Source organism: Myiozetetes cayanensis, unplaced genomic scaffold (assembly GCF_022539395.1).
Source record: "Myiozetetes cayanensis isolate MyiCay16 unplaced genomic scaffold, myiCay2020 scf7, whole genome shotgun sequence".
Classification (NCBI taxonomy): domain Eukaryota; kingdom Metazoa; phylum Chordata; class Aves; order Passeriformes; family Tyrannidae; genus Myiozetetes; species Myiozetetes cayanensis.
In genome coordinates, this window is record NW_026087964.1 from 20,666,299 (window position 1) to 20,688,235 (window position 21,937).

Sequence of the window (21,937 nt, forward strand, 5' to 3'; positions counted from 1 at the left end):
AAACTGTATCAGCTATCCCCAGCTTGTACACCTAGATGAATTGCTGTAAGATCCTCCAAAAACTCAGGGACCACTGTTTAAAGACTAGAGACTGATTCTGCTGAGTGGCAATGCTGTTCCTCTACCACACCTCCCGCAGATGAGATACAGAAGCCCAGAAGATGACAAACAAGCACCCAAAGAGGCTGCAAAGAGCTTCAGAGCACACAGAACCCACCTAGAAAAACATACCCTCGTTCTCAGCTTGCCTTAATGAATAGGGGCTTGCACATAAAGTCCTCCCAAAGGTAACACTGTTTTGTCCTTCCCTTCTGCAGAGATCTCTATATCCATTTCAAAGCATCAATTAGGTGGATTGAAGTTTGGCCTGACTTCTATGCAGCATTCAGAAGTGCTGAGGCAGAGGTTTACTGGATCGATTTTAGTCGTAATTTGTAAGAGCTTTATGAACTGGGAGCATTTTTTTAAGGAGATATGGTTAGTCTGGTATCATCTTAGGGTGTCTTTTCTTGTGTGAAACTTCCTGTCTTGCCATTCTTCTGAAATGAGGATCCTGACTTTTTCCCGTTACTTTCTCTAGGTTTTTTTCTACGATTTGTTTTCCCTTCCTCTTTGCTTCGTCCTGTGTCTGACAATCCTAGGCATAGAAGAGCTTTTTCAGCAAGGCATATTCAACCTCAGAGAGGACATGCAGGTTCCAGAATTACACATGTCCATCCCTAAACTACAAAAGTTTGAAAAGTTTCCAAAAATAGTTTGTCAAGTTAAGTACCTGTCATGATTAAGCTATTCACCACTTCTGAAACTGAGTTTGCCCTACAAATGCTCAGAAGAGTTTTCTACTTTGCTATAGCACACAAAAAGCACATCCTTATATCTCTCAACATTAGATATCAATGTAAACTACATTATGGTGTTAGGAGAAACTTGCAGTGCCCTGAACATCTCGTGAACTACTCTACAACTTCCACTCAGGCAGTAGTATGATGTTGACATTCACTTCCCTGGGCAGTCCTGCCACCACTTCTATTCCCCATTGCTGCCTCTCACTTTGCCCTGTCAGTATTCCACATGTTCCAGGAGACAGCCCTGCATGCATTTCTTTACCCCACAACTACATAATTTACTGAGTAGAAACTATTAATTTTTAGCAAGTTCAGAATCGTAGTACTGCATTTATACAAAGCAGCACTAAGAATTTTTTTGGATTAGGAATTATGTGCTTTATTCATCTAGCACAGAAAGTGTCCCTGAAAAGACAAACATCAAACAAGAAATGAAGTATCGAGGGAAAATAACCCAGCTTGTTAGACTCCCATCAAGTGGCCAGAAGCTCAGCTGTAATAAGGTCAAAATTAATGAAGCTGTGACAGTCAGGACAGGGCCACATTTGACACTATTTGTAGCCAAAGCACTGAGCTAGCCACAGAAATGCTTTAGTAGTCAAAGCACAGCCACCACAAGGCAACTGTCTTTGAACTCTATCTCCCCCAGCCCTGGAGCACCCTGGGAGAGATGTCATGCTAGGAGAGAGCTCTGTTTACAAAGAGTATGACAAACCATCCTAGACCCTTTAGGCACAATATAGCAGAGGTTAAACACGAAGTTATTTTTAAAACAAAGGCAGACACAGAAAACAAACAAATTTAGAGTCTGCACTGCAGGGCAGATATTTTGGACTCTGTTCAGCTGGTTGATTCATCTGTGAGTGTTACTTAATGTACGTCCTCCTCAGCCTGTGGTTGATTCTTCAGAATTCAAGTCCTAGTTCTTGCCTCCTGTCTGTTGCCTGTCTTGGACACCATCAGGCACCTCAAGGGACACCAGGAGGGCAGCTGATTCAAGCCCTCTCTAGAGAGGAAAATGAATGGCTCTGATGAACTGAGGAATTGTTATTTATCTTTGTTAAACAGTTAAGTATGAAATTGCAACCATGACCATACAACATATCTGGAAAGCCTCTTCTATAGTCCCAAATTCTGGTAATTGCAAACAGAGTTTGGGAGAGGATGCTAATCACCAGTGTTTAAAACATCTATCCTTCCATTCCAATTTTAGCATATTAATTCACTTTTAAATACTTATTTTTATTAACTATCTCAATTCAAAAGGGATAGTGGCTGACTATCACTTCTTATAGTGGAATTTTTGGATTTGAATTCAGAGCACTTATCCAAGCATCCAAGATATGGTACGGATTTAGGTAGCTCCACTGAGAATCTCAGAGTAAACCCAACCTGACTGCCCAAATACAGTGAGCAGCTTCCCCATGCAACCAATACTGGAAGAGTGTACTCAAGAGAATCACCTTTCAAGTTCAATTTGCTATCAAGTTCAATTTATTTTATGGGCTTCTAAGAGTAGACCCTGATACTATGAACACCAGGTAACCATGCTGCCTTTTATTTCCTTTTAACTGGTTTACTTTTTCTTCCCTAAAATCCTCTCATAGAGGTAGCTAAGTAAGAGAGAAATGTGCAGTTAGTTACTCCACATACAGAATGTTACCTACATAAACACTGGGGATATACAGCAATAGTCACCCTTCCTAGAAGTCAGCAAATGGTGATGTCTGAGACTATAAAACATGCACTGTTCTTCAGACACGGTTATCAGTAATATGAAAGATTAAAAAAAACCCCAGTTCAATATTAAAAGTTGCTAGGCCTTTAGGATGCCTAGCAGGTGTGAACTAGAGCCTCTTAGTCGCAAAAGTCTGAAAATCGGGGGTTTACATAGAACCCTAAAACTGTATAGGTGATAATATGTTTTTTTCTCTAGTATTACAGGACTTGTGTCAATCCACAGTGTAACCAAATGTCTTTCTACTACCATAAATTTTTTCCCCACTCAGTAACACGGAAAACTTGTTCTGTAGCAAATAAAATACTTGTTGTCTATATCAGATATGTACTGCAAAGAAGAAGAGTGCTTTTAAGAGGACATCCATTTTAATTTTGTCAAAGACAAATCAGAGGCGGAACTGAACACTGGTATAAATCTTTCTGACTACTTCATGATTTGCTGTAATTTTTATTGTATTAGAGAGCTATTTTACCCAGACGTACTGTTATTTCAGAATACCAGGCTCTATTTACAAGAGCAACACTCCTGATCCCCAAGGGCCAGTCTCATGGCTGTCATTTCTGCACTAGATTGAACTTCTTTATTCATAACCAGCTAATAAGCTGCCCTGCTGGATTTGCTCAAAGACCGGCAGCAGACAGGCATTTGGTATATAGCAGTTGCATACAGCAGCAGCACCCCCGAAAAACAGAATAATTTGGGTTTTGAAACCCCTTTGTTTTCAACCAGGGAGAAGCAAGGCATCGTGTGAGCCAAAGGCTGGGGAGCCAGAGGAGGCTGCTGCTCCTGCACAGTCTCCCACACCTCTGAAGTGAAGAGGGAGGGAGGAAGACCCCCAGCGCCAAGCTATGAGATCAACAAAGGGGTTTTACTTCAAAAAATATACAAGGCACCAAAAATATCCACCCTCCAGGTATTTTAAAAGGGCCTTCCGTTCTTTTAATACCTTGAGAGAGAATGCAAGGGAGAAGACACTACATACATTTTCTCAGGAGGTCAAAACCACACTTTTACTGGCATAAGTTTAAAGGGCAACATAAAGCATTCAACAGAGCACTGACTTAGCACATGTTAACCCAAAAAACTTAGCAAAATCCAACCCATCTGGCTCTAAGTTTCCCAAAATATCAAAAAAGGAGATTAGGACAAGATGAATTAAAGAAAGAGAGAGAAAAGGAGAGATCTATAGCTACCACCCAGAGTATCATGCAATTCCAGCTTCCACATGTCCAGATGGTAGGGTCTGAACACACGGAGACCATGTCTTTGGTTTTATCGGCTCTGGCTCCCCTGTGGCTACCCCTCCATGTGGGACTTCTGGCCCACTGGCCACTCTGGAGGCTCTGAGGTGGGGTGAGGGGTAGTGTTTGTGGTGTGCTAGCCATTGTGGGGCTGGGTTAGGGGCTCTGGGGTGTAGTGTGGGACAGTGCTCCTGGTGTCCAGTGACTGACAGCTGCTCCAGGGCTGCACAAGGAGGCTCCAAGGGGCTGGGGTATGGTATGGGATAAGGTACCACCTCACCTTTGTGAAATTCAACCTGTTCCTTCCCCCCACCCACACACTTGAGCTGCTCCAAGTCAATAATTAGTATAAAAATACAGTGTCTCGCTGAGTCCTAGAGCAAGAAAAACCTGTGGTTCTCTAGCACTGAGTGTCCCACATCTCCGGGACCTTCTTAATTATGGGGCTATTCCCTGCTCTGAAAGGAGGGGGGGTTCTTCAAATTAATATAGAACAGGAAGCAAAAGCAAATTTCAGTTTTCTTCTTGGTTTTGAGGCAAAGAAAATTCCTTTTATTTCCTATAGAATTCTCATTTCTAGTTCATTAGAGATTATTACACAGAGCACTACACTTTACTATGGAGGAATAACTTTCCACTGAAGTAGCTTTTCAGGTGATGCAAAGATTAGGAAATGTGCCTGCCTTCTACAGATGTTCTGGTGAGCTCCTTAACAAAAAACAGAAAAGAAAAAAAAATAGCAAACCACAAACAGAAAACAGCTCTAGCATCACCCTCATCGTCCCCTAGGTTTGGGCCCAAGGCATGTGCTTCGCTGCTACTCGCATCACTCAGATTCATAAATGTTGGTCAAATTGCTGAATACAGAGAGAGTGAGAACGAATAGGTAGATGGTGTAATACCACAAGATGTGTTTCCTTTGAGAACTTTGAAAAGTCTTTGAAAACTAGGCTAAGGAAATTTTCTTGAGAGACAAGGAGGAAGCATTCCCCATGATTTAAAACCAGTTCTGGTTCATTTGCCATTTTAAAAACTCCTGGAGCTGGTGTCTGGTTATTCACAAGACTCTCCAAATGACAGCAGATTCAGCTGGATAGAGACAGCAGGTCCCAGAGGAGATGCAGTGCCCGAGGCCAACGGAGGCAAGACTGCCTGTCTGGGGAGGACTCCCTGTAGTGCTCTTGTGGCAAGTGCCTGCCTGTCTCTAGGAACGGCTGCCTGAAAACACATTAGGGCTTGGCACATGCTAAACGTATCGATGACACCCCACTGCTTTGCTGACTACAGGGTTTTTCTGCTTCTCAAATCACCTCAGACTCTTTTTTTGAGGTACTGAATCTCAGAAAGAAGGTTAGATAGCTGAAAGAGCTCCTAAAATTACCTGAAAGCTGAAGTCAATGCAGTTCTTGTCAAGATGTGGATACAGCTAATTTTCTTGTATAAGAAAGAAGAGTTTCCTCAAAACTCAATTCTACTGTACTGTGCTTGTGGTGTTCAGTGCCCTTATTATTAATGGACTCTATAATATCTGCTTAGCAATGTCAACATTTGTTTAAATAAGACAGTTGTTTTGTATCTTTGAGTTGTCTTGTCTCCTCTGTGAGAGAGAGGGTCAAGGCTCTTAAAAACACTTTTTCATTAAACCACATGTACAAGTATCCTGCCCTAAGGAGAGTTCAGGAGGATCCTCAGTGCAATCAATTAAGAGTAAATTTTGCAGGGCTTTTGAATTACCTAACTTCAACAGAAAACACATGAAAACTAAACAGTTAAAACACCTCACAGAACAACATTCAGTTTTCCAGGATTTGGATAATGAATTGTGTTAACAGAGGGAAGAGTAAGACAAAACAATTCAGAAGACCTAAAAGAAACATATTATTATTTTCAATAGGAAAACTCTCAGGAAAACAGTATTTCTGTCATATTTCTGCTGAAGTGCTAAAAACAATTTCTAGATCAAACACTAATAATTCCCCATGTATCTGCTGGACTACACTTAATTTTATAGATTAATGTTCTCAAGACTGGGGTATTTCTTCTCTTCCCAGAAGTCATATGATAAACTACTGCAGATTTTTCTCCTAAATGCCTTTCTCCCTTTGGTTGCTAACATTTATTACTGGAGCATAAATGCAAGGGTTGGAGAGCACTGAGCCCTGAAGATTTCACACGATCCTCTCCTCCTACCCCACACACAGTGACAGTGAAGAGCCCTGTCCATGCCCAGAACCACAGACCACTAGGACAGCCATCACCAGGGCTCACTGCACAACTCCCCATTTGGGAGGGCTTCCCTTTACCTGTGCTGGTGCACAGGGACATCACGGACTTCAAGATTACACTAAAAAGACTGGAAGGATCTACCACAGGGGAAAGCACCACATCCCTCTGTACCAGATGGCCTGAGCAGGCTGGGGCAACACCTCCAATAAAGGATGTTTAAATCCAGATTAGACAATCATAAAACAGCTGAGATACCACCAATCCTTTCTTTCCAAGGATTTTTCTTCCTGCCTGCTCCTAAACACAGGCTCTCACATCTGCTCCATAGTTCAGAGGGACTAGATACAGACTTTTGGGAATCTCTTGGGTTTTCAGTCAACCACCACTGACATAAATGCATTGGATGAATTTTCTGCTTTTAGGAAACTACTACTCTGTCTCCAGTGTGACACAAGGGTGGCAATGGGTTTTGGGAAGCAGTAAGTGTCATTTGGTTTCCTTCAGAATTTTTAATTCTTTCCCTCGCTGTTGCTCCCAAATTATTCGGTTTTGACCTGGTATGATGAGCAGTGAATTCTTGCTGATCAGTACCACAGTAACTCAAGTAGCTCTTGAAAGGGAGATGGAAAAGGCACATGTAACTACAATGCCAGTCACTGTTCTTGACCCTGCCTCAAAAAAGAAAGTTCAGTTCACATACCCAGCTTCTATTTCACCTTTTATTTTATTACTCTTCAAACACCCTTGGAGATATACAAACTTGCCTAGGGACAGCACGTTACTCAACTGCAAAAGGTTAGAGCCCCTGAGGACAACTACAAAATTTGCCACTAAAAAACTAACTCATGTAGGAGCAAAGAGATATTTGCACCAGTTGTGATTTCTGCTGTTTTCTACACCAGCAGTGTTGCTTTTTGCACCCCCTATCTTTTCAGCCTCCCAGAAGGAGCTGTAGAGGAGCCTGAGAAACTGGCCTGTTTTATCATGTCCAAAAGCCATCCTGGCATCCACAGCAGCTCCTCATTTGATTTCTTAGCTCTCTTCTGTTGTATCAATTGATAGTCTATTTTGGAAAGAAACTATAAACACTTACGGAAACGATTTTATCAACGTGGAGGTAAATTCAAGATAGCAAATAAGCCCAAGGCACAGATGTCTGTAAATTGCAAGTTGCAACAGCTGGATATTTTTAAAAGTCCATGAATACTTATATATACAGGGATCTTAAAACCAACAATCCAATCCACTATGGCAGGTCCTGTGTCATACTCAGTGCTCTCTGACAGCAACCATGGCGATAAGAAAGAAACACCCCTACCTCTTTGATCTTGAAAGGCAATTTTGAGGTTTTTTAGGGATTGCTATTTATTTTTAACTCTGCTTTTTCCATAGAAACAGAACTCAGATATCTGGACATCTGCTTTTCTATAACTGTCTGTTTATAATAAATTTGTTGCTAATGTGGTGAATGAAGTGGAGAATTTTAAAAAGCACTTTATTATTTCTGCTTTAGAAGAGTGGTGAGCTCTGAAGACTGTTAATTGACATTTTTTAATTTTTTTTTTTTTTCCCAAGAAAAGGAAATCCCCCATACTCAGCAGGGGAAAGTTCCCCTTTATTTCCACAGTGCAAACAAAACACATCTCAGGTAACACTTGATTACTTGATGCCAACATTTCAAAACAGCTCAAAAAATTCCCCTTCCCCGTGCTGAATGAGCTCCTACACCATACAGGGGCAATATACACGTGGGAAGAAAATTTTAAACACATTATTTTAAAAAAGAAATTGCTAACTCTTAGCATCTTAGGTCACACCCTTAATTAGATTATTTGGAATTATTCTAATTTAGTTTTTAGTGAATATAAATTTTCTACCTATAGTTTCTCATTGCCAAACCAGAGGCAAGTACAAAGACAGAAGGTGCCAACAAGCTCAGACTTAAAAGATACCTAAATACCTCTTACTGACAGTTTCTCCAGAAAATGCTATTAGTGATGTCACACATACTACATCAAGTATCCCAAGAAATAATACTAATTCAAACAGCAACTTTAGTAAACTGAAAAGTTTTTCACTTTGCACATGACTTCATAAAAATTTTCTCTCTTAACAGGAAAGGTCTGTTACATATCAAAAAGAAGATCTGAAGATCCATAATATGTCACATAGTGGGGATTTCTAGGTTTGATTTTTAAAAAATGCTACACATTAAAATAAAAATCCCTACTGCCTTAATCATGCATGACTGACATGTAATGCACCTGTGAATTCGGACCATGGTGGTCTTCAAACAGCATATAATCTCTGAAATCATTTAAAATACAAACCATATATCATTAACTTCTTTAGCCCATGGCACTCTTAAGAACTGGATTGCCTCTCCTCATTTTGACAAAGCTGTACCTTTATATACTGGCCTGAATATGAAAAAATGTGACAAAAGTGCATTATGTAGAGTAAAAGAGATCTCTGAGTTTTAAAAATAGTACAGATGTGTTGTAAAGCACAACAGAGCCAAGGCAGTAGTCATCATTACTGATTAAATAAACCCAGACATCCAAAATATGAAATGCCATGGCTTCATCTCTTGAGTTGCTGTATGGACTGCTACAAAAGGAAAACAAAACACAGAAATTAAATCCCTCAAGGTGTCGAGGGACTTTTTTAAAAAAAAGAGCATCAGCAAATGACTGGGGTGGAGTGGGCCCACTCCCAAAGTTGTGCATTAGAAAAGTAAAAATCTTTGCTCAACCTAAAAATCACTGCTCAGAGAAGTTTATTTGCGGTGTTTACGTACTTTAGCATCTTCAGACAATCATGTACTTCTCACAACCTGTACCCACTGCTCAGTGAAAAGCAATTATTTATAAACTAGTAAGGTACAGCTAGCATATTTTTAGGACCTTGTCTATAGCACTCGTTGGGCCCTTTCTTAAAGCCTCTCCAATCAAGCAGGAGGCTACCAAGCATTCTCAAGCAGACAAGGAGTTGCATGCAAGGCCAGCACTGGTATTTTGATGCAATCACTTCCCCAATGATATTGCTAAGCCGTCTCTCTCCTTCCAGCCACCAGCTGAGAAAAGTTAAGCAATGTCTTTTTAAAATAGTGGCTATGAGGAGCCTTTGCTTGCGTACCTGTTTCATCAGGCGAGCTCGGTGAGGCACTGTCCTGGGACAAGGTAGTCCAGCTGGAGTCCTCATCACTTGGGGCCAGGTTTTGAATCCTATGGAGGGCACAATCTGTTTTGGCCCCAGTTTTTGGGTGATCTTTCTTAGTCTCAGGGCTTGATGACACTGTGGCAACCTGGCCATCCTCGGGGCTTGGCAGCTTGTTTTGTTTCCGGGGCAGGACTTCCCCATTGACAACAACAGTAGAAGCCTGGCTGTTGCTTTGTGCAGACTTATCTTCCATCGCAACAAAACCCTGCTCAAGATCTCTAGCTGACGTCTCTAGATCCGCATAGTAATTCAGGAAGCTCTTGGTCCTCCTTGGCTGCAAAGGCAATATTTCACAGCCAGAGGAATCCTGTGGGATTGGTTCTTTGCCTTCAAACTTCTCAGAAGTTACACTTACGCCTGCAGTGGTACTGAGGTTTTTGTTGGGATCCTGCTGTCCCTGCTCTGCAGCTTTCCTGAGCTGGTTTTCTCCATTCTTCACCAGCTTTATATTGGCAGAGCTGTTCCCCAGAAGGGGCTGGGCTGCTGGATCGGAAAGACCCATGGCTGTCTGAATGTTAGTCAGTGCGTATTTTTTCCTGCATTTCGGAGGAGTGCTGTTCTTGGTCTCTGTGTGCCTGATTTCTGCATTCAGGAGTTCGTTGTGAGAGGAGCGCAGGTTAAGGGTGTTCGGCGGGGTGGCGGGGCTGTTGCGGTTCACAACGTCCGTCGTGCTGCCGCTTGCCATAAACACTGCCAACGCGTCCACACCAGAATCGACTGCAAAAGCAAAAGAAACACTCATGAAACACATTTATTATATACACTGTTTTGCTAGGGCTTCTGGTGAAGGGATGTAGCACTTCACATAATGGTTTTACAGGAGGAAAATTACTGCAACCTAAGCGGGTAAGAGAACAGACAAAAGCTTAGCTTATTTAACAAGGAAAAACAGAGGCAGAAAAAATTACAGAGAGATCATCAGGACCACGAAACTGAGAGAAAGCAGAAAGCTTGACCCTATACAAGACAGTTTTAGGGCAGATTTTACATGTCTGATTCTGTTGCAGGCAGGCTCTGGGACAGCAGAGGTGCCCTCTGCCTTACAGGCAAATGCCTGGAACTCCAGATATCATCCTTACCATAATTTCATTTTAGTATTTCACCTCTGCCTCTGAGAAGAAGGGAAAGAGTTCAAGTGCTCATCACTAGGAAGCAAAAAATTTGAGAAATTTTAAGCAGACTGCAGACAGATGCTGCTCCTTTTTCATCTTAAAGCCGTATTGTTACTGTTAAGCTTGACTGGTTGGTCAGCTGTTGACTCTTAGCACCTGCGTTTTCTCGGCTATTTGTCTGTCTCTCCCCTTCCTCCTTTTTTGTTTGTTTGTGGTTTTGTTGGTTTTGTTTGGTTGGTTTTTTTGGTTGGTTTTTTTTTTTTTTTTTTTTTGAGGGGGGAAATAGAGGGTCAGGGAATACAAGTATAGGATTATTTCACAAAGGTGCATTCTAGATGGGGGGAGGAGCAAAATATCCTATTGTGATTTAATCAACTTTAAAAAAATGGCTGCTCCAGAGATGGCTCACAAAGTTCAAGCTTAAGGATAAAGCATTCATCCTAGGGCAGAGTACATGAACTCCACCATTAAATAATACCATTTCTTTGTCTACTTGTAGACAAGTTTTTGATTTTTGATAGCTAGGGGCACAGCTCACATTATGAAAAAATACTATGTTTATTCAGGGAACAGATTCTTAGACTATTCAAAATTATCTATATTTTTTTTAAAAATTATTATTTGTTCCTGTACTGTCTATTTCTGGCTTCCACTAATCTGCACAAGTACTCCCTGAACATCTCAATTTAAATACTGTAGCAATCACTGTTTGATTTCTGGCAAACAAATTGGAAGCCAATTAATAAATCACTCCTATCTGCCACAACATGAAACACTCTTTCTGTTGCTCCTAATTCTCAGATATCATTGACTGCTTATGTTGCACATAAGAACGTATCTGGGGCTTATCCAGGAACGAAAAGCTGTAATTTGAGCTAGTCAGACCATTTCAGTGAGTTGTGCTGCATCTTTGTATATTTGATATATGACAGAACCGACTGCTGTACAGATTTACAAGAGATTAAATATACGGGGTTTAAAAGAACATATACATAAACAGAGTGAAAAGGAGCACTTCACAACATTACCTAAATGCAGGCACAGTTGCTAGCATTCCCTCCTTTTTGATGTGCTGTCAAAGCTGCTCACTTGCAAACATCACTCTGGTTCATTTAAAACCAAGCAGATCAAGTAATAACACCCTTTGTTCCCTGAATCACCCACCTAGAACAACTTCTAAAACTTGTTAAGAACCAGAATTTAAATTAAATGTTATGATTTTTCATGTTTGCCAATTTCTCAAGCCCCAGTCAGTCAGTCTAAACCAATCTCAAATTCTTCAGAAAACAGATCACCCCAAGCACACTGAGCAAAAGCCATCAGCTTAGGTAACAGTTTACAAACATCATAAGGACAATTTCAGCTTTAGACACAAGAGACTTAGAAACACAACTATCACAAAATTCAAAGGAACTTTATAAATGTACTTCTCAGACAAACACATCATTTACACATAACTTTCTGGATCTTATCTTAAACCAACCAGGTCTAATGTAAGCAAGGTCACATCTGGTTGTATATAATGTTACCAAAGAACATGTTTTACACGAAATGACCTCTGTATACAGACTGGATGCTTTGGATTTTTTCTGAATCAGCTAAAAGTCTGACAGTCTGAAAGTCATATCAAAGAATAAAGTAACAGGGCAGGATGATTTCCACCCACCAACTGATCTTTAGAACTTATGGGACTGCACAATATCTAGAGATTTCACCAGATTATATTTTACTTCATGCTTCAGCAAATTAAAACAAGCATTTATATTTTTCACCAATAAATACAACCACTGCAATATGGAACAAGACTGAATTTTATTTTTCTCCTTTGTTACAAGTGAGCTACTTCATGCAATGTTTGCCACTATTTTTATGACTGAACAAATTTCTTAAAAAATAATCTTCCTAGATAAAGCTTAAGGATTTGCCTGCCAGCTTCTCTTTAGATAGTCCCCTGCTGTTAACATTTTACTGATCAAAAATATTGTTAAGAATAAGCCCCCAGAAACATTGCAACAAAATGTATTATGTTCTACTGATGTTTGATAAAGGTACTCCATCGACTTATGATGAACATTGGCACATTGATCAATGACTGAGCCAAAGACTCAAGGAGTCTTTGCAACCCATACAGTGTTTGTGATTTGGGTGTTGTGTTGGCGTATGACCATAAACACAAAAACGTCAAAATGAATCTTTTACTAAACACTATCTCCCCTCCTGACCCCATTTCAAGTGATCCATTGATCAAATCATCATGATCAGATGATCAACGAACATGCAAACAGTAGCACAAGGAGTGCAGAGAGTGGAACAGGCTGTTCTCTCAAGGGCCAAGAGCCTGCTGGGTGGCCGTCACCCTGTACTCCCAGCCAACCTCTGGGATGTACGCAGATAGCTTCCCTCTGCTCTTGGAAGGAGACACATAGGTGAGAAAAAGCAGGGGGGGAAGAGGCAAAATGAGAACAAGAAATATAGATGGGAAAGGGCAGGTCTTGCATCTCAGGAGTAGAAGCTGCTACCAGACTAGGACTAACTAAAGTGCTGAAAACGTTGGAGTGCAAGGACATGGTTAAGTGCACTGAAGAAAACCTAGACTGCATAGTAGAACATTATAAGGAAGAAAAGCAATACCCTGTCCCTCCTCCCGCATACAGGACATGATGATCCTCAAAACACATAACTTTTCCCAGAGGAAGCACATCCCATCTTCCTAATTAAGACATCAAGAAAATGAAAATTCTTCACGTACTTGCCATTTCAAGCCTGAAATTCCAATCACTGACTTCCCATATCTTTTATTTTGTCTCTCCCACTGACCCTGCCTCCTTTGCCACAGGGTACCTAACCCAGTCTGGTGCTGTGCCCCTCATCAGCAAGCCAACACCATGTGCCAAGGTTCCTGCACCCAGGACTGCCACGGGCAGACTCCATCCCCCCTCTCACGCAGCTCTTCGTGCTGCCTGGTCACTAGGAAGGACAGTGCTACTGGCACAGGGCACCATATTTTCAACTCCTCTGCCTTCTGCTGAAAACAAAACACAAATAGACAACCAGGCCAGGAATCACTGAGTTGATGCACATATATCTCAACTGAAGTGGCTAAACATTAGTAAGTTCTGAGTGAGTAAAAGTAGGGTATGATATAAAAAAATATCTGACTCTGGTGAAAACCTAACAATAATTAGGACATTATCATTACTGGGAATAATAACACTATTAAACTGTTGGTTCTTCAAGACAGTTGTTAGGTAGAAGATCTGTCACAGTAATTCATTAAGGGTTTTAACTTGCTTATGTTTTAGAAGAGATCACGGTCTCAACTGCTTACTTCTAATATTTAGAAACTTACCTACAGATATTGATTAATATATTTTTACCACTATAATGTGTTTAACACAGACTAGTGACAATTTTCTAAGGATCATAATAATACAAATAATGTCATTACCTGAACAGTTTTTATTGATGTTTTTCAATTTTGTCATGTTTATAATTTAATGACTTTTTTGCATTATATAGTCTACAAAAGTTTTTAAAAAGTTGAATAGAGAATTTATTCAAAAAGGCACTGTTAAAAAAGAAAAGAAAGTGTTTGCTCTTTTTCATGTATAAGTGTGAAATGAAAGTGAAATATGGGCCTGGAAAGAAGAAGAAGAAAAATAAGAGGAAAGTTTCACATATTTGCATAGCAGAATCTTTTAAAGGGCATCTGACCTGGAAGTACTTCTGACATGGCTCACGGGGCGTTCAGCAATGCATCAGGAAATAGATTATAATTTGAAATCTGAAAAGAGGGATCATTTAAGAATTAAAACCAAAGGAAAACACAAAAGAAAAATACCACATTTCAGAACCTCCTGACAGATGTTAAGCATTCTAAACAAAGCCCACAACATTACAGTGAGGATCTTTTAAGCTTTCAATGATATTTGACAGTCATTAAAGTGTGGGAGTGGATAGTCTACAGCAACAAGAACATGTAATTAAAAATAACTATTATATTTTTGTTAATGTACACTTTACTTGGAGAACAAGTTCAAAACTATTCTCCAGTTTTAATCAACATTCTGTAGCAAAAACTTCAATACATTAGAAAACATGAGGTTTTTCCCAATTACCCAGCTAGAGCTTACTCAGGAAACCACAGCAGCGTTGGTAAAAGTAAACAAAGCAGTAAGGCAAGTTCATATGAAAATTTGCAGAATGGTATCTAGTGCATGAAACTAAGAAGCATAGCCTGCAGGGTCGATCCCACAGGAGGGAATCATAAAAAGAAAGCTAGGCAGTAAGTTCCTATATGGGACCTTTCCTGGTCATCTTCTTGTAAGTAAACATTTGCCTTAAAGTCTCCGTTTTGGGTATGAATGACACATATGGTGGGAAATAAGGTATTTCTATGCACTTATGAATATTTTTGCCTCTGCATCGAGGAAACATAGGAAAGAAATAATAGAAACGTTTTCATAGAGCAGATTTTCTTTCTGCAAGAATATCTGTTGAGTATAAAACATTTAATGACAAATTCATGCCATAGAGTTACAGCCTTAGGTCTTGTATGCTTTGGCTCAAGTTAAAGCCTAAGCAGCTGGAGAGAATGCCTTCATTACACAAGGATTAATGCTCAACACTAGCTAACTCCCTTCACTTCAAAGGATGAATTCCAATGTTAAAATATTCATTCTTAAACTATGCCCAGCTAAATGGTAATAGTTAAACAGATGTCAGTCGAAAGCATTCTAAGAAAGTCTAGATTTACATTATTGTAGCTACTGAAATCAGAATCAAGATTAAAAGCTTTCTTAGTGTCAAGTGTCATCATGCTCCTTCTTACCTAGATACCTACACAAATTCCAGGGGACATCTAACACTTTCATAAGGAAAAAGGAAGGCAAATACTCAGATGAAGTGCTGTAATAGATCAGAGCAACTGATAATGTGCCTACAGCCAATGATTTTCTTCTTGCTGTTCCCTCTGGACATCTCTGTTGAACTGAGCTTGGAAACTAGAAATTTCAGCAAAGCCATGAAAGCAAATTATGATGGTGGGCAGAGCAGTTTGGGGAATTCAATATCAGGGAAGGGCTGCAAGCACCTTGCACACATGCTCACAAATCTATCTGCAGACTCCTCCACACAAACCTCATAGTGCTGAGGATGGGACAGACTTCTACAGCTCACCTAATATGATGCCACTGCCTAAGCAGGGAATCACTGCTGCCCTCTGTACTCCACCCTGGATCTGTCCTCACATCAGAATAAAACCACCACTTCAACCTGCTTGCCAAATGCAGCTTCCCCCATTTCTGGCTATTTCCTGCTTCACCTAGTCCTACTGAAATCACCATCTGGTAACCAGCTTCTGTCCTAGCTCTTCCATTCCCAAGAGGCACCCTGCCAGCCCCTGCTGCCACAGTAATGACATTTCTCCTTTTAGAGCTAATCATGCTGCCAACCAACTGCAACAGCCTAGCAGCAGTGCTGTTTCAGTTCTAGCGATGCTCTTATTGATGGAAATCCATAAAGCTGATCTGTCTTTATATGGTGTTATTGAGGGAAAAAATCTTCAGATTCTGCAATGAGTTCTAGCACCCACGTGTAATATGCCTTCCCATTTGCCATTTTTTTCCTTCCCCCTTCCCACAAAGCCAAATTCCTCATCCAGCAAAAATTCAGAGAGATGCCTCTCAGAATCAGATTCTAACAGATACAAAGGAAGAAGACAAACAACAAAAAATAAAACCAATTATGACAAAATAGGCTAAATCCACTGCTCCTGTGCTTATAATTTTATTAAGACAGATACATCTAAATAATCAGTGTATATTTGACTATTAGACTGAAACTCTACACTGCAGATGGCCTGGGTCATCTTATGCTACTAGAGTACTCTTAAATCAAGTAATCACTTTAAGAAATAAAGAGCAATTCTCTCATTTATATAAGGCATAACCATGACATGCAATTGCGACTAATCCTGCATTTAGCAAGGGAAAAAACAAGATGGTATATTAAGTCTTTTCCAAATTCAATTTTCTCCCTTTAGTTAGATTTTCCTCCATGTGTAGAATAAAACAGTCTGGCAGGAAAACCCAGTGTTGTCATAGCAAGAAGACGGAGTGTGTTTTATCTATTGGCTACTTGTGAGCACAGAGAATAAGACCTTCTGTCATTGGATCTACATGTTCACAGCAACATTTCTAAGTACATATCTATAACTTTTCTAATCCTGTTGTGTAAATGAAACTCCTGAGCCTTAACATCTGGTTTTTTTAATTGATGTATAAATTACTCGATCTCTACAATAAAGATCACAACTCAAACTTATTTGCTAATTTACAAATAAATCTACTTTAAATGCACATGCTAGTACAGGGCACAAGCATAAACTTCATTCTCTCTTAGACAGACAGACAAACTCAGAAACTCTAACTTAAATTCCTGCAATTGAGATGACCAATAAAGCAAGAAGGACTTGGTCTTCCATATCCTGCAACTGCAATCTCAAGTGCCATCCAAAGATAACTTACCAAGTCTGAAGGTAAAGAATGTGTAACCAAACTTGATCAGAATTACCAAAATCAAGTATAATGTCATACAAAACAGAAAGTTAGGATAAGCTGTCTCAACAGAAAACAGTAGCCAAAATGCTTTGTAGGCCAGGCAGTCTAACCATATACTTAATGGAGTATTAGAAAGGAATCAAGGGCCAGATTTGGCGCATAAAACAAATTTGACTCGGACTGATTTCAGACCAGGGACTTTTCAGCCCCACATAAATTTAACTTTGATCATTTGACAGCTTGTAAATCAGGAACCAGAACCACTCAAAAGATTATCAATTCGGCAACAGGGTTAAGGAAACCCACAGGGTCCTGTATCAGCTTTCCAGTTGTTTGTATCGGCATTAGCCCAACCCCAAGCTCTTTGATCAGGAGACACAGGTAGCAAAAGTAGGAAAGACATTAATCATAGGTCACAGCATTATTAACAGACGGAGCAAGAATGTTAACTGAACCCCTGTCAGATGCAATGGATAGGTTAAGTTCAGCCATGCTGAACACACACACACACACACAAATTAATCAGACACATCCCACACATCTTGCCTGTGGCTCCCCTATTTGCAGCTTGCAAACACTCACTGTTCCTGCAAAGCCTAGAAACACTGCATACTCCTGAGAACAATGTGCTTCTACAACATCAACTAACTGCATGCACATAAATTCAGACACTTCAGTTTCTCTTTTTAAACTAATTTATTTCAAACTTCTGATGGCCTGGCATTACAATTTTACCTGTTACAACTTCATCTGCCTTCTGAACTACATGCTATAAATTTGTGGCTAGACATTAAGCTTTTATCAGTCAAGGTTATCCTGAAATGTTTTTGCCCTCAGACTACCTAGACTGGTAGCAATAGTTTTGAGCTACCTTTTATCACTGCCTCATAGCTGAGATCTTAGAACACATTTTAAAGAGCATTTTACACCAAAATTGTTTTTTCTTTACTGCAAAGCTGTACTTAGTATAAAACTGGGCTCTAGAGATGGAAATTTGAAAATAAAAAAAAATGGAGAATAATCTTTCAGTAGACTCTCTACAATTCTCTACGGAAAGAAATAAAGAATAAAAATACATGTCTATCAAAAGTATCACTACAAAGAGAACCTCTAATTTAATTAATTCCTAAGTATTTGTAAATAGCTTCAAATTGCTACCAGTAAGCTGACACCAGTGAACAAAAATAAAAAGTCCAAGTCTCCGTTACAGGCAAGAGCAGTAGAGAGATTTGCATGATGAGACTATCCCAGCTCTCAAGGAGAGCAAATTAAGATTTTGCACATTGACGAGATTGCTTGTGTTCCGCATACTTTAAAAACATTCTGTATCTCACCTAGGTAAGGTTATTACATCTGTGCACTTTTAACTACATAGGCTAAAACTGTCTTAAAATTGGACTCAAATGTCCTATCCACATATCCCTTCATTCCAGTAATGGAACAGAGCACAGACTACATCAAATCAAAAAAGGTCTTGACATTCCTAGTCTTTTTTTTCATCAAAAGCTGCAATAAAATAAGACTCATTACACAAAGACATATATCTCAGCAAGGCTGAAAGTTACCTGCAAAGCTACCTTTTGTAGCCTTTAACTACTATTGTCTTCAACCAAACGTCACTGGACAAATCAGAAATATTTCAAAACATACAAATAGTTCATAACCAAGTCTTGCAGTACTAGTTAAGTTGACAGAACGCCACAGAGATGGCTAAAACAGCCATACCCTACAGTAACTCTCCCAATGTCATTATGGTACTAGAATACACAAATAACTTTAATCCTAGCCTGATGCAGCCAGTAGAGCTCCTTGAGAAGGCTGTTTTACTACGCTGAGAAACCTTTACCCATAGTGCTCATATATAAAACAAAACCACATGCTTGTAAATTAAATTGAAGTATCATATTTGCTTTATGGTCCCCATAAACTAAACAGATCAATCCGTAATAAAGTGGAAGGAGCACATATCAAAAAAGCAACTGCACTTACTGGTATTTATATTAATTACACTGAAGTGTAGCTAAAAGCAGACTCAGTTTCAACAAACAGCGAACTTGGCTGTAGAAGACACTGAACAAGTGGAAAAACCAAACTACTAGTATTACTGGCCTGAACTGCAACAAAGAATCCTGAGTCCTTGACATGCTAGCCAAATTCTTTACTTCTCTTTCTTAGGTCTTCACAAGGCACTTGAACGCCAAAGGAACTAGAGTTCCTGTGAGAGTGGACAAACACATGATACAAATCTGGTATCATGGTGGTTCTCCATGAACAACCCCAAGTGCAGTTACAAGGAAACCTTCTGTCAGACACTGAAATGGTTAATGGGCTTAAACATCGTTAAGATCACCAAAAGACTTTTGTCCACTGTAACAAACTGCAAAGATACATCTGCACATCTACTAAAGCCCTCCTTGAATATGCCTCCTAATTTGGACTTGGAAAGGACCTTGAGATAAGACAAGGGGTTACTGCTGTCCAACTATCCCAGGTCAAAGGAGAAGAACGTATCCAGAAGTGTAAGAGATCAAACTGCTAACGTTTGACCACCCGCAATAACTGCCCAGGTGCTGTAGGAGACTGGTGCTGACGGCTCAAACACTTGGGTGGCTGCTTTGCTAATGACGCACACGGGCCTCCCCGGTCCAGAAGGACCTGCATACCTGCAGCTACAAACTGGACTTGCAGGTAAGGGAAGAGGCTGATAAGAGACAAATTCTGTGAGATAGAATAGTCCTTCTTATCATGCCAATGTCCTCCCTCATGTGATGACCGTAATGGGCCAGGATTGATTCAACTATGCTGACAGCTGCAGCATCTTAGAATGTCCTGGATCCAGTATCACATCATCCAGTAGAGGTACAGGGGGCGTTTGCACCTAGCCTCCGCACATTATAAACCCCACAAAACGAGAGTTTTGTGGACTCTTTCCCTCCACCACTTGACAGACACAGTCTGCAACCACTGAGAAGATCAGAAGAAGAGGACCAATGGGATGTCATTGGAATCTATGGAGTGATGGTATCTTTTTTTTGACTTAATCTGTTTCTCTGTCACTCTCTTTCTCCTCCCCTCCCCTTTCCCCTATCTCTCTCTCTCCTTCCTTGAACTTGTCATTAACTGTTAAATAAAATCCATACTATTGACTTTGGCATATGGTCTCATTTGCACCTTAATTCAGGTAGAGGCATCTCTCTAACAATTTTAATAACTGAATCGTAACACCTTCAGCTTCTACCTCTGATTCCACCATGAAGAGGAAATGGACCTGGGATAGAGGTACTATTTAACTATGCTAAGAAATAAATGTAGGAGCGACAATATGCATTCAGAGTACTACACAGTCTATAAAAAAAGCTTTTTATCTGCAGGCTCTGAGTCAGCTCCTATCTGCAGACACCAGCACGTGCTTTGGGGCTTTGCCAGGATCACCCAGAGGCCTATGAAGTTCTTGGGCCAGTCTCCACACAGCTTCCTAGAAAAGGCAGAAAATCACACGAGAGGCTTTAATGGGGAGAGCAACGTATGCGTCACTGGGTACTTTGGCAATTTTCACTCCATCAGTCATCTGTATTCCTGCCTTTTCCTCAGCCATTATGGGGAGCTTTAAAAGCAACTTTACAGAAAACTGTCCCCGCAGAGTATGGTCTGAGCAGTGCTAAAGTTTGAGTCTTACTTATACCAAGATGTCTTTTTCTGGAAAGAAAAGGTCAGGAGATACATGGCAGGATACTGCAGACGTAGAATTTTACTGGGATGCTTCTACCATGAATTGCATGGTGGATACAACATTCCTCCTTGGCGTTAGGTGCCTTTTTGGGTGAGTGCCCTGTTACTCTAGAAGAGGCTGCAAGCCCACAACAGAGCCACACCATGGTACACTTTCACACCACCTCATCTTGGGCTAATGTTAGCAACATAATTACCAGCACTGGCTGCAAGACTGAAATTTTGGGTTTCTTTCAGCGGCTTGCTGTTATTTATAATGTCATCATTCTCACATTTGTTTACTTATTTCACTGCAATGAAGCAAAGACTTTCCAGCAGTTTCATGAAACAACAGCTCCCTTGCAAGTCCAGCAGTAAGGGGCTGCCCCAGTCCAAAGAAGAGCACAGCTGGGCACTCCTTGGGAAGCTGAAGAGACAGAGATAGAGCAGGAATTTGAGTTCCTGAAGGGAAATGAAACCCCAAGATTATAAAATCAACCCTTCTCTCTCTGCCCTTAAGCATTTTGAATTATTTATAAAAGCAGTTTTAGCATGGGAGATGATCATGAAGAGCTAAGATTCATCTGCAGTCCAGGGGAGTGCCATTTCACAAGGGATGTTTGCTTTCATCGTCATTCTTGATTTATGAACATTTCAGAAAAATGGTATTTCCCCAAAAAAATTTGCTTGGGACAAAATGTCACCTTCCAACAGAAGTTTCTGAAGTAAAACTTCAGTCAGCTCTAATAATTACACTGGCATAATCACACTGATAAACCATTCCACAGGGACCCTAGTCTGAGTCACTTTATATAAAAGGTGTCTAATCGTTCAAAAAGAAACGTAAGTCCACCTCTACCTGCCACAAATCAAGACAATGACTTAAGGGTAGGAGATGTGGTACCACTTCTGTGGGCAGAGAGGGCTGGTCTTGGAGTTTCAGGATCAAGTGAGTCCTATCCTCCCAGTGAATGCTGATGTGCCACCCCAGGACTGCACGTCCACCCTGGCACACTCCCAAAGTTAGCAAGTGCTGAAAACTACCACCCACATACTCCTGCACTTTCTCACTTCCAATGTGCTCTGAAAAATGGGCGCTTTTTTTTAAGTGCTCTCACAAAACTCTGTGCTTTGTTATTATTATTTTTGTTATTGTTACACTGTGGACAACATATGCACGGACAAACCTGGGAAAAAAAGGGTTTTTTCCAGACATACATAACCCTTTTACTGTGTGCAGAGAGAAAAATTTTTTAGTATGAAAGAAAATTTGAGGCTACCT

The 21,937-nt window shown here is 40.3% G+C and overlaps 1 protein-coding gene across 11 annotated transcripts in view; it reads right to left on the bottom strand.

The window, feature by feature from the left end:
* APBB2 (amyloid beta precursor protein binding family B member 2) overlaps nt 1–21,937 on the bottom strand; it is a 186,548-nt gene that overhangs the window by 91,361 nt on the left and 73,250 nt on the right. For 6 of the 11 annotated variants that reach the window (XM_050338437.1, XM_050338436.1, XM_050338432.1 and 3 more), the window contains 2 exons: nt 14,102–14,171; nt 9,192–9,992 (listed from right to left, as the gene is read on the bottom strand). In XM_050338437.1, coding sequence (XP_050194394.1) covers nt 9,192–9,992; nt 14,102–14,120 — 820 coding nt within the window. In that variant the 5' untranslated portion in view covers nt 14,121–14,171. The remainder of the gene's footprint in view (nt 1–9,191; nt 9,993–14,101; nt 14,172–21,937) is intronic. The other 5 variants (XM_050338427.1, XM_050338429.1, XM_050338428.1 and 2 more) reach the window with 1 other exon arrangement.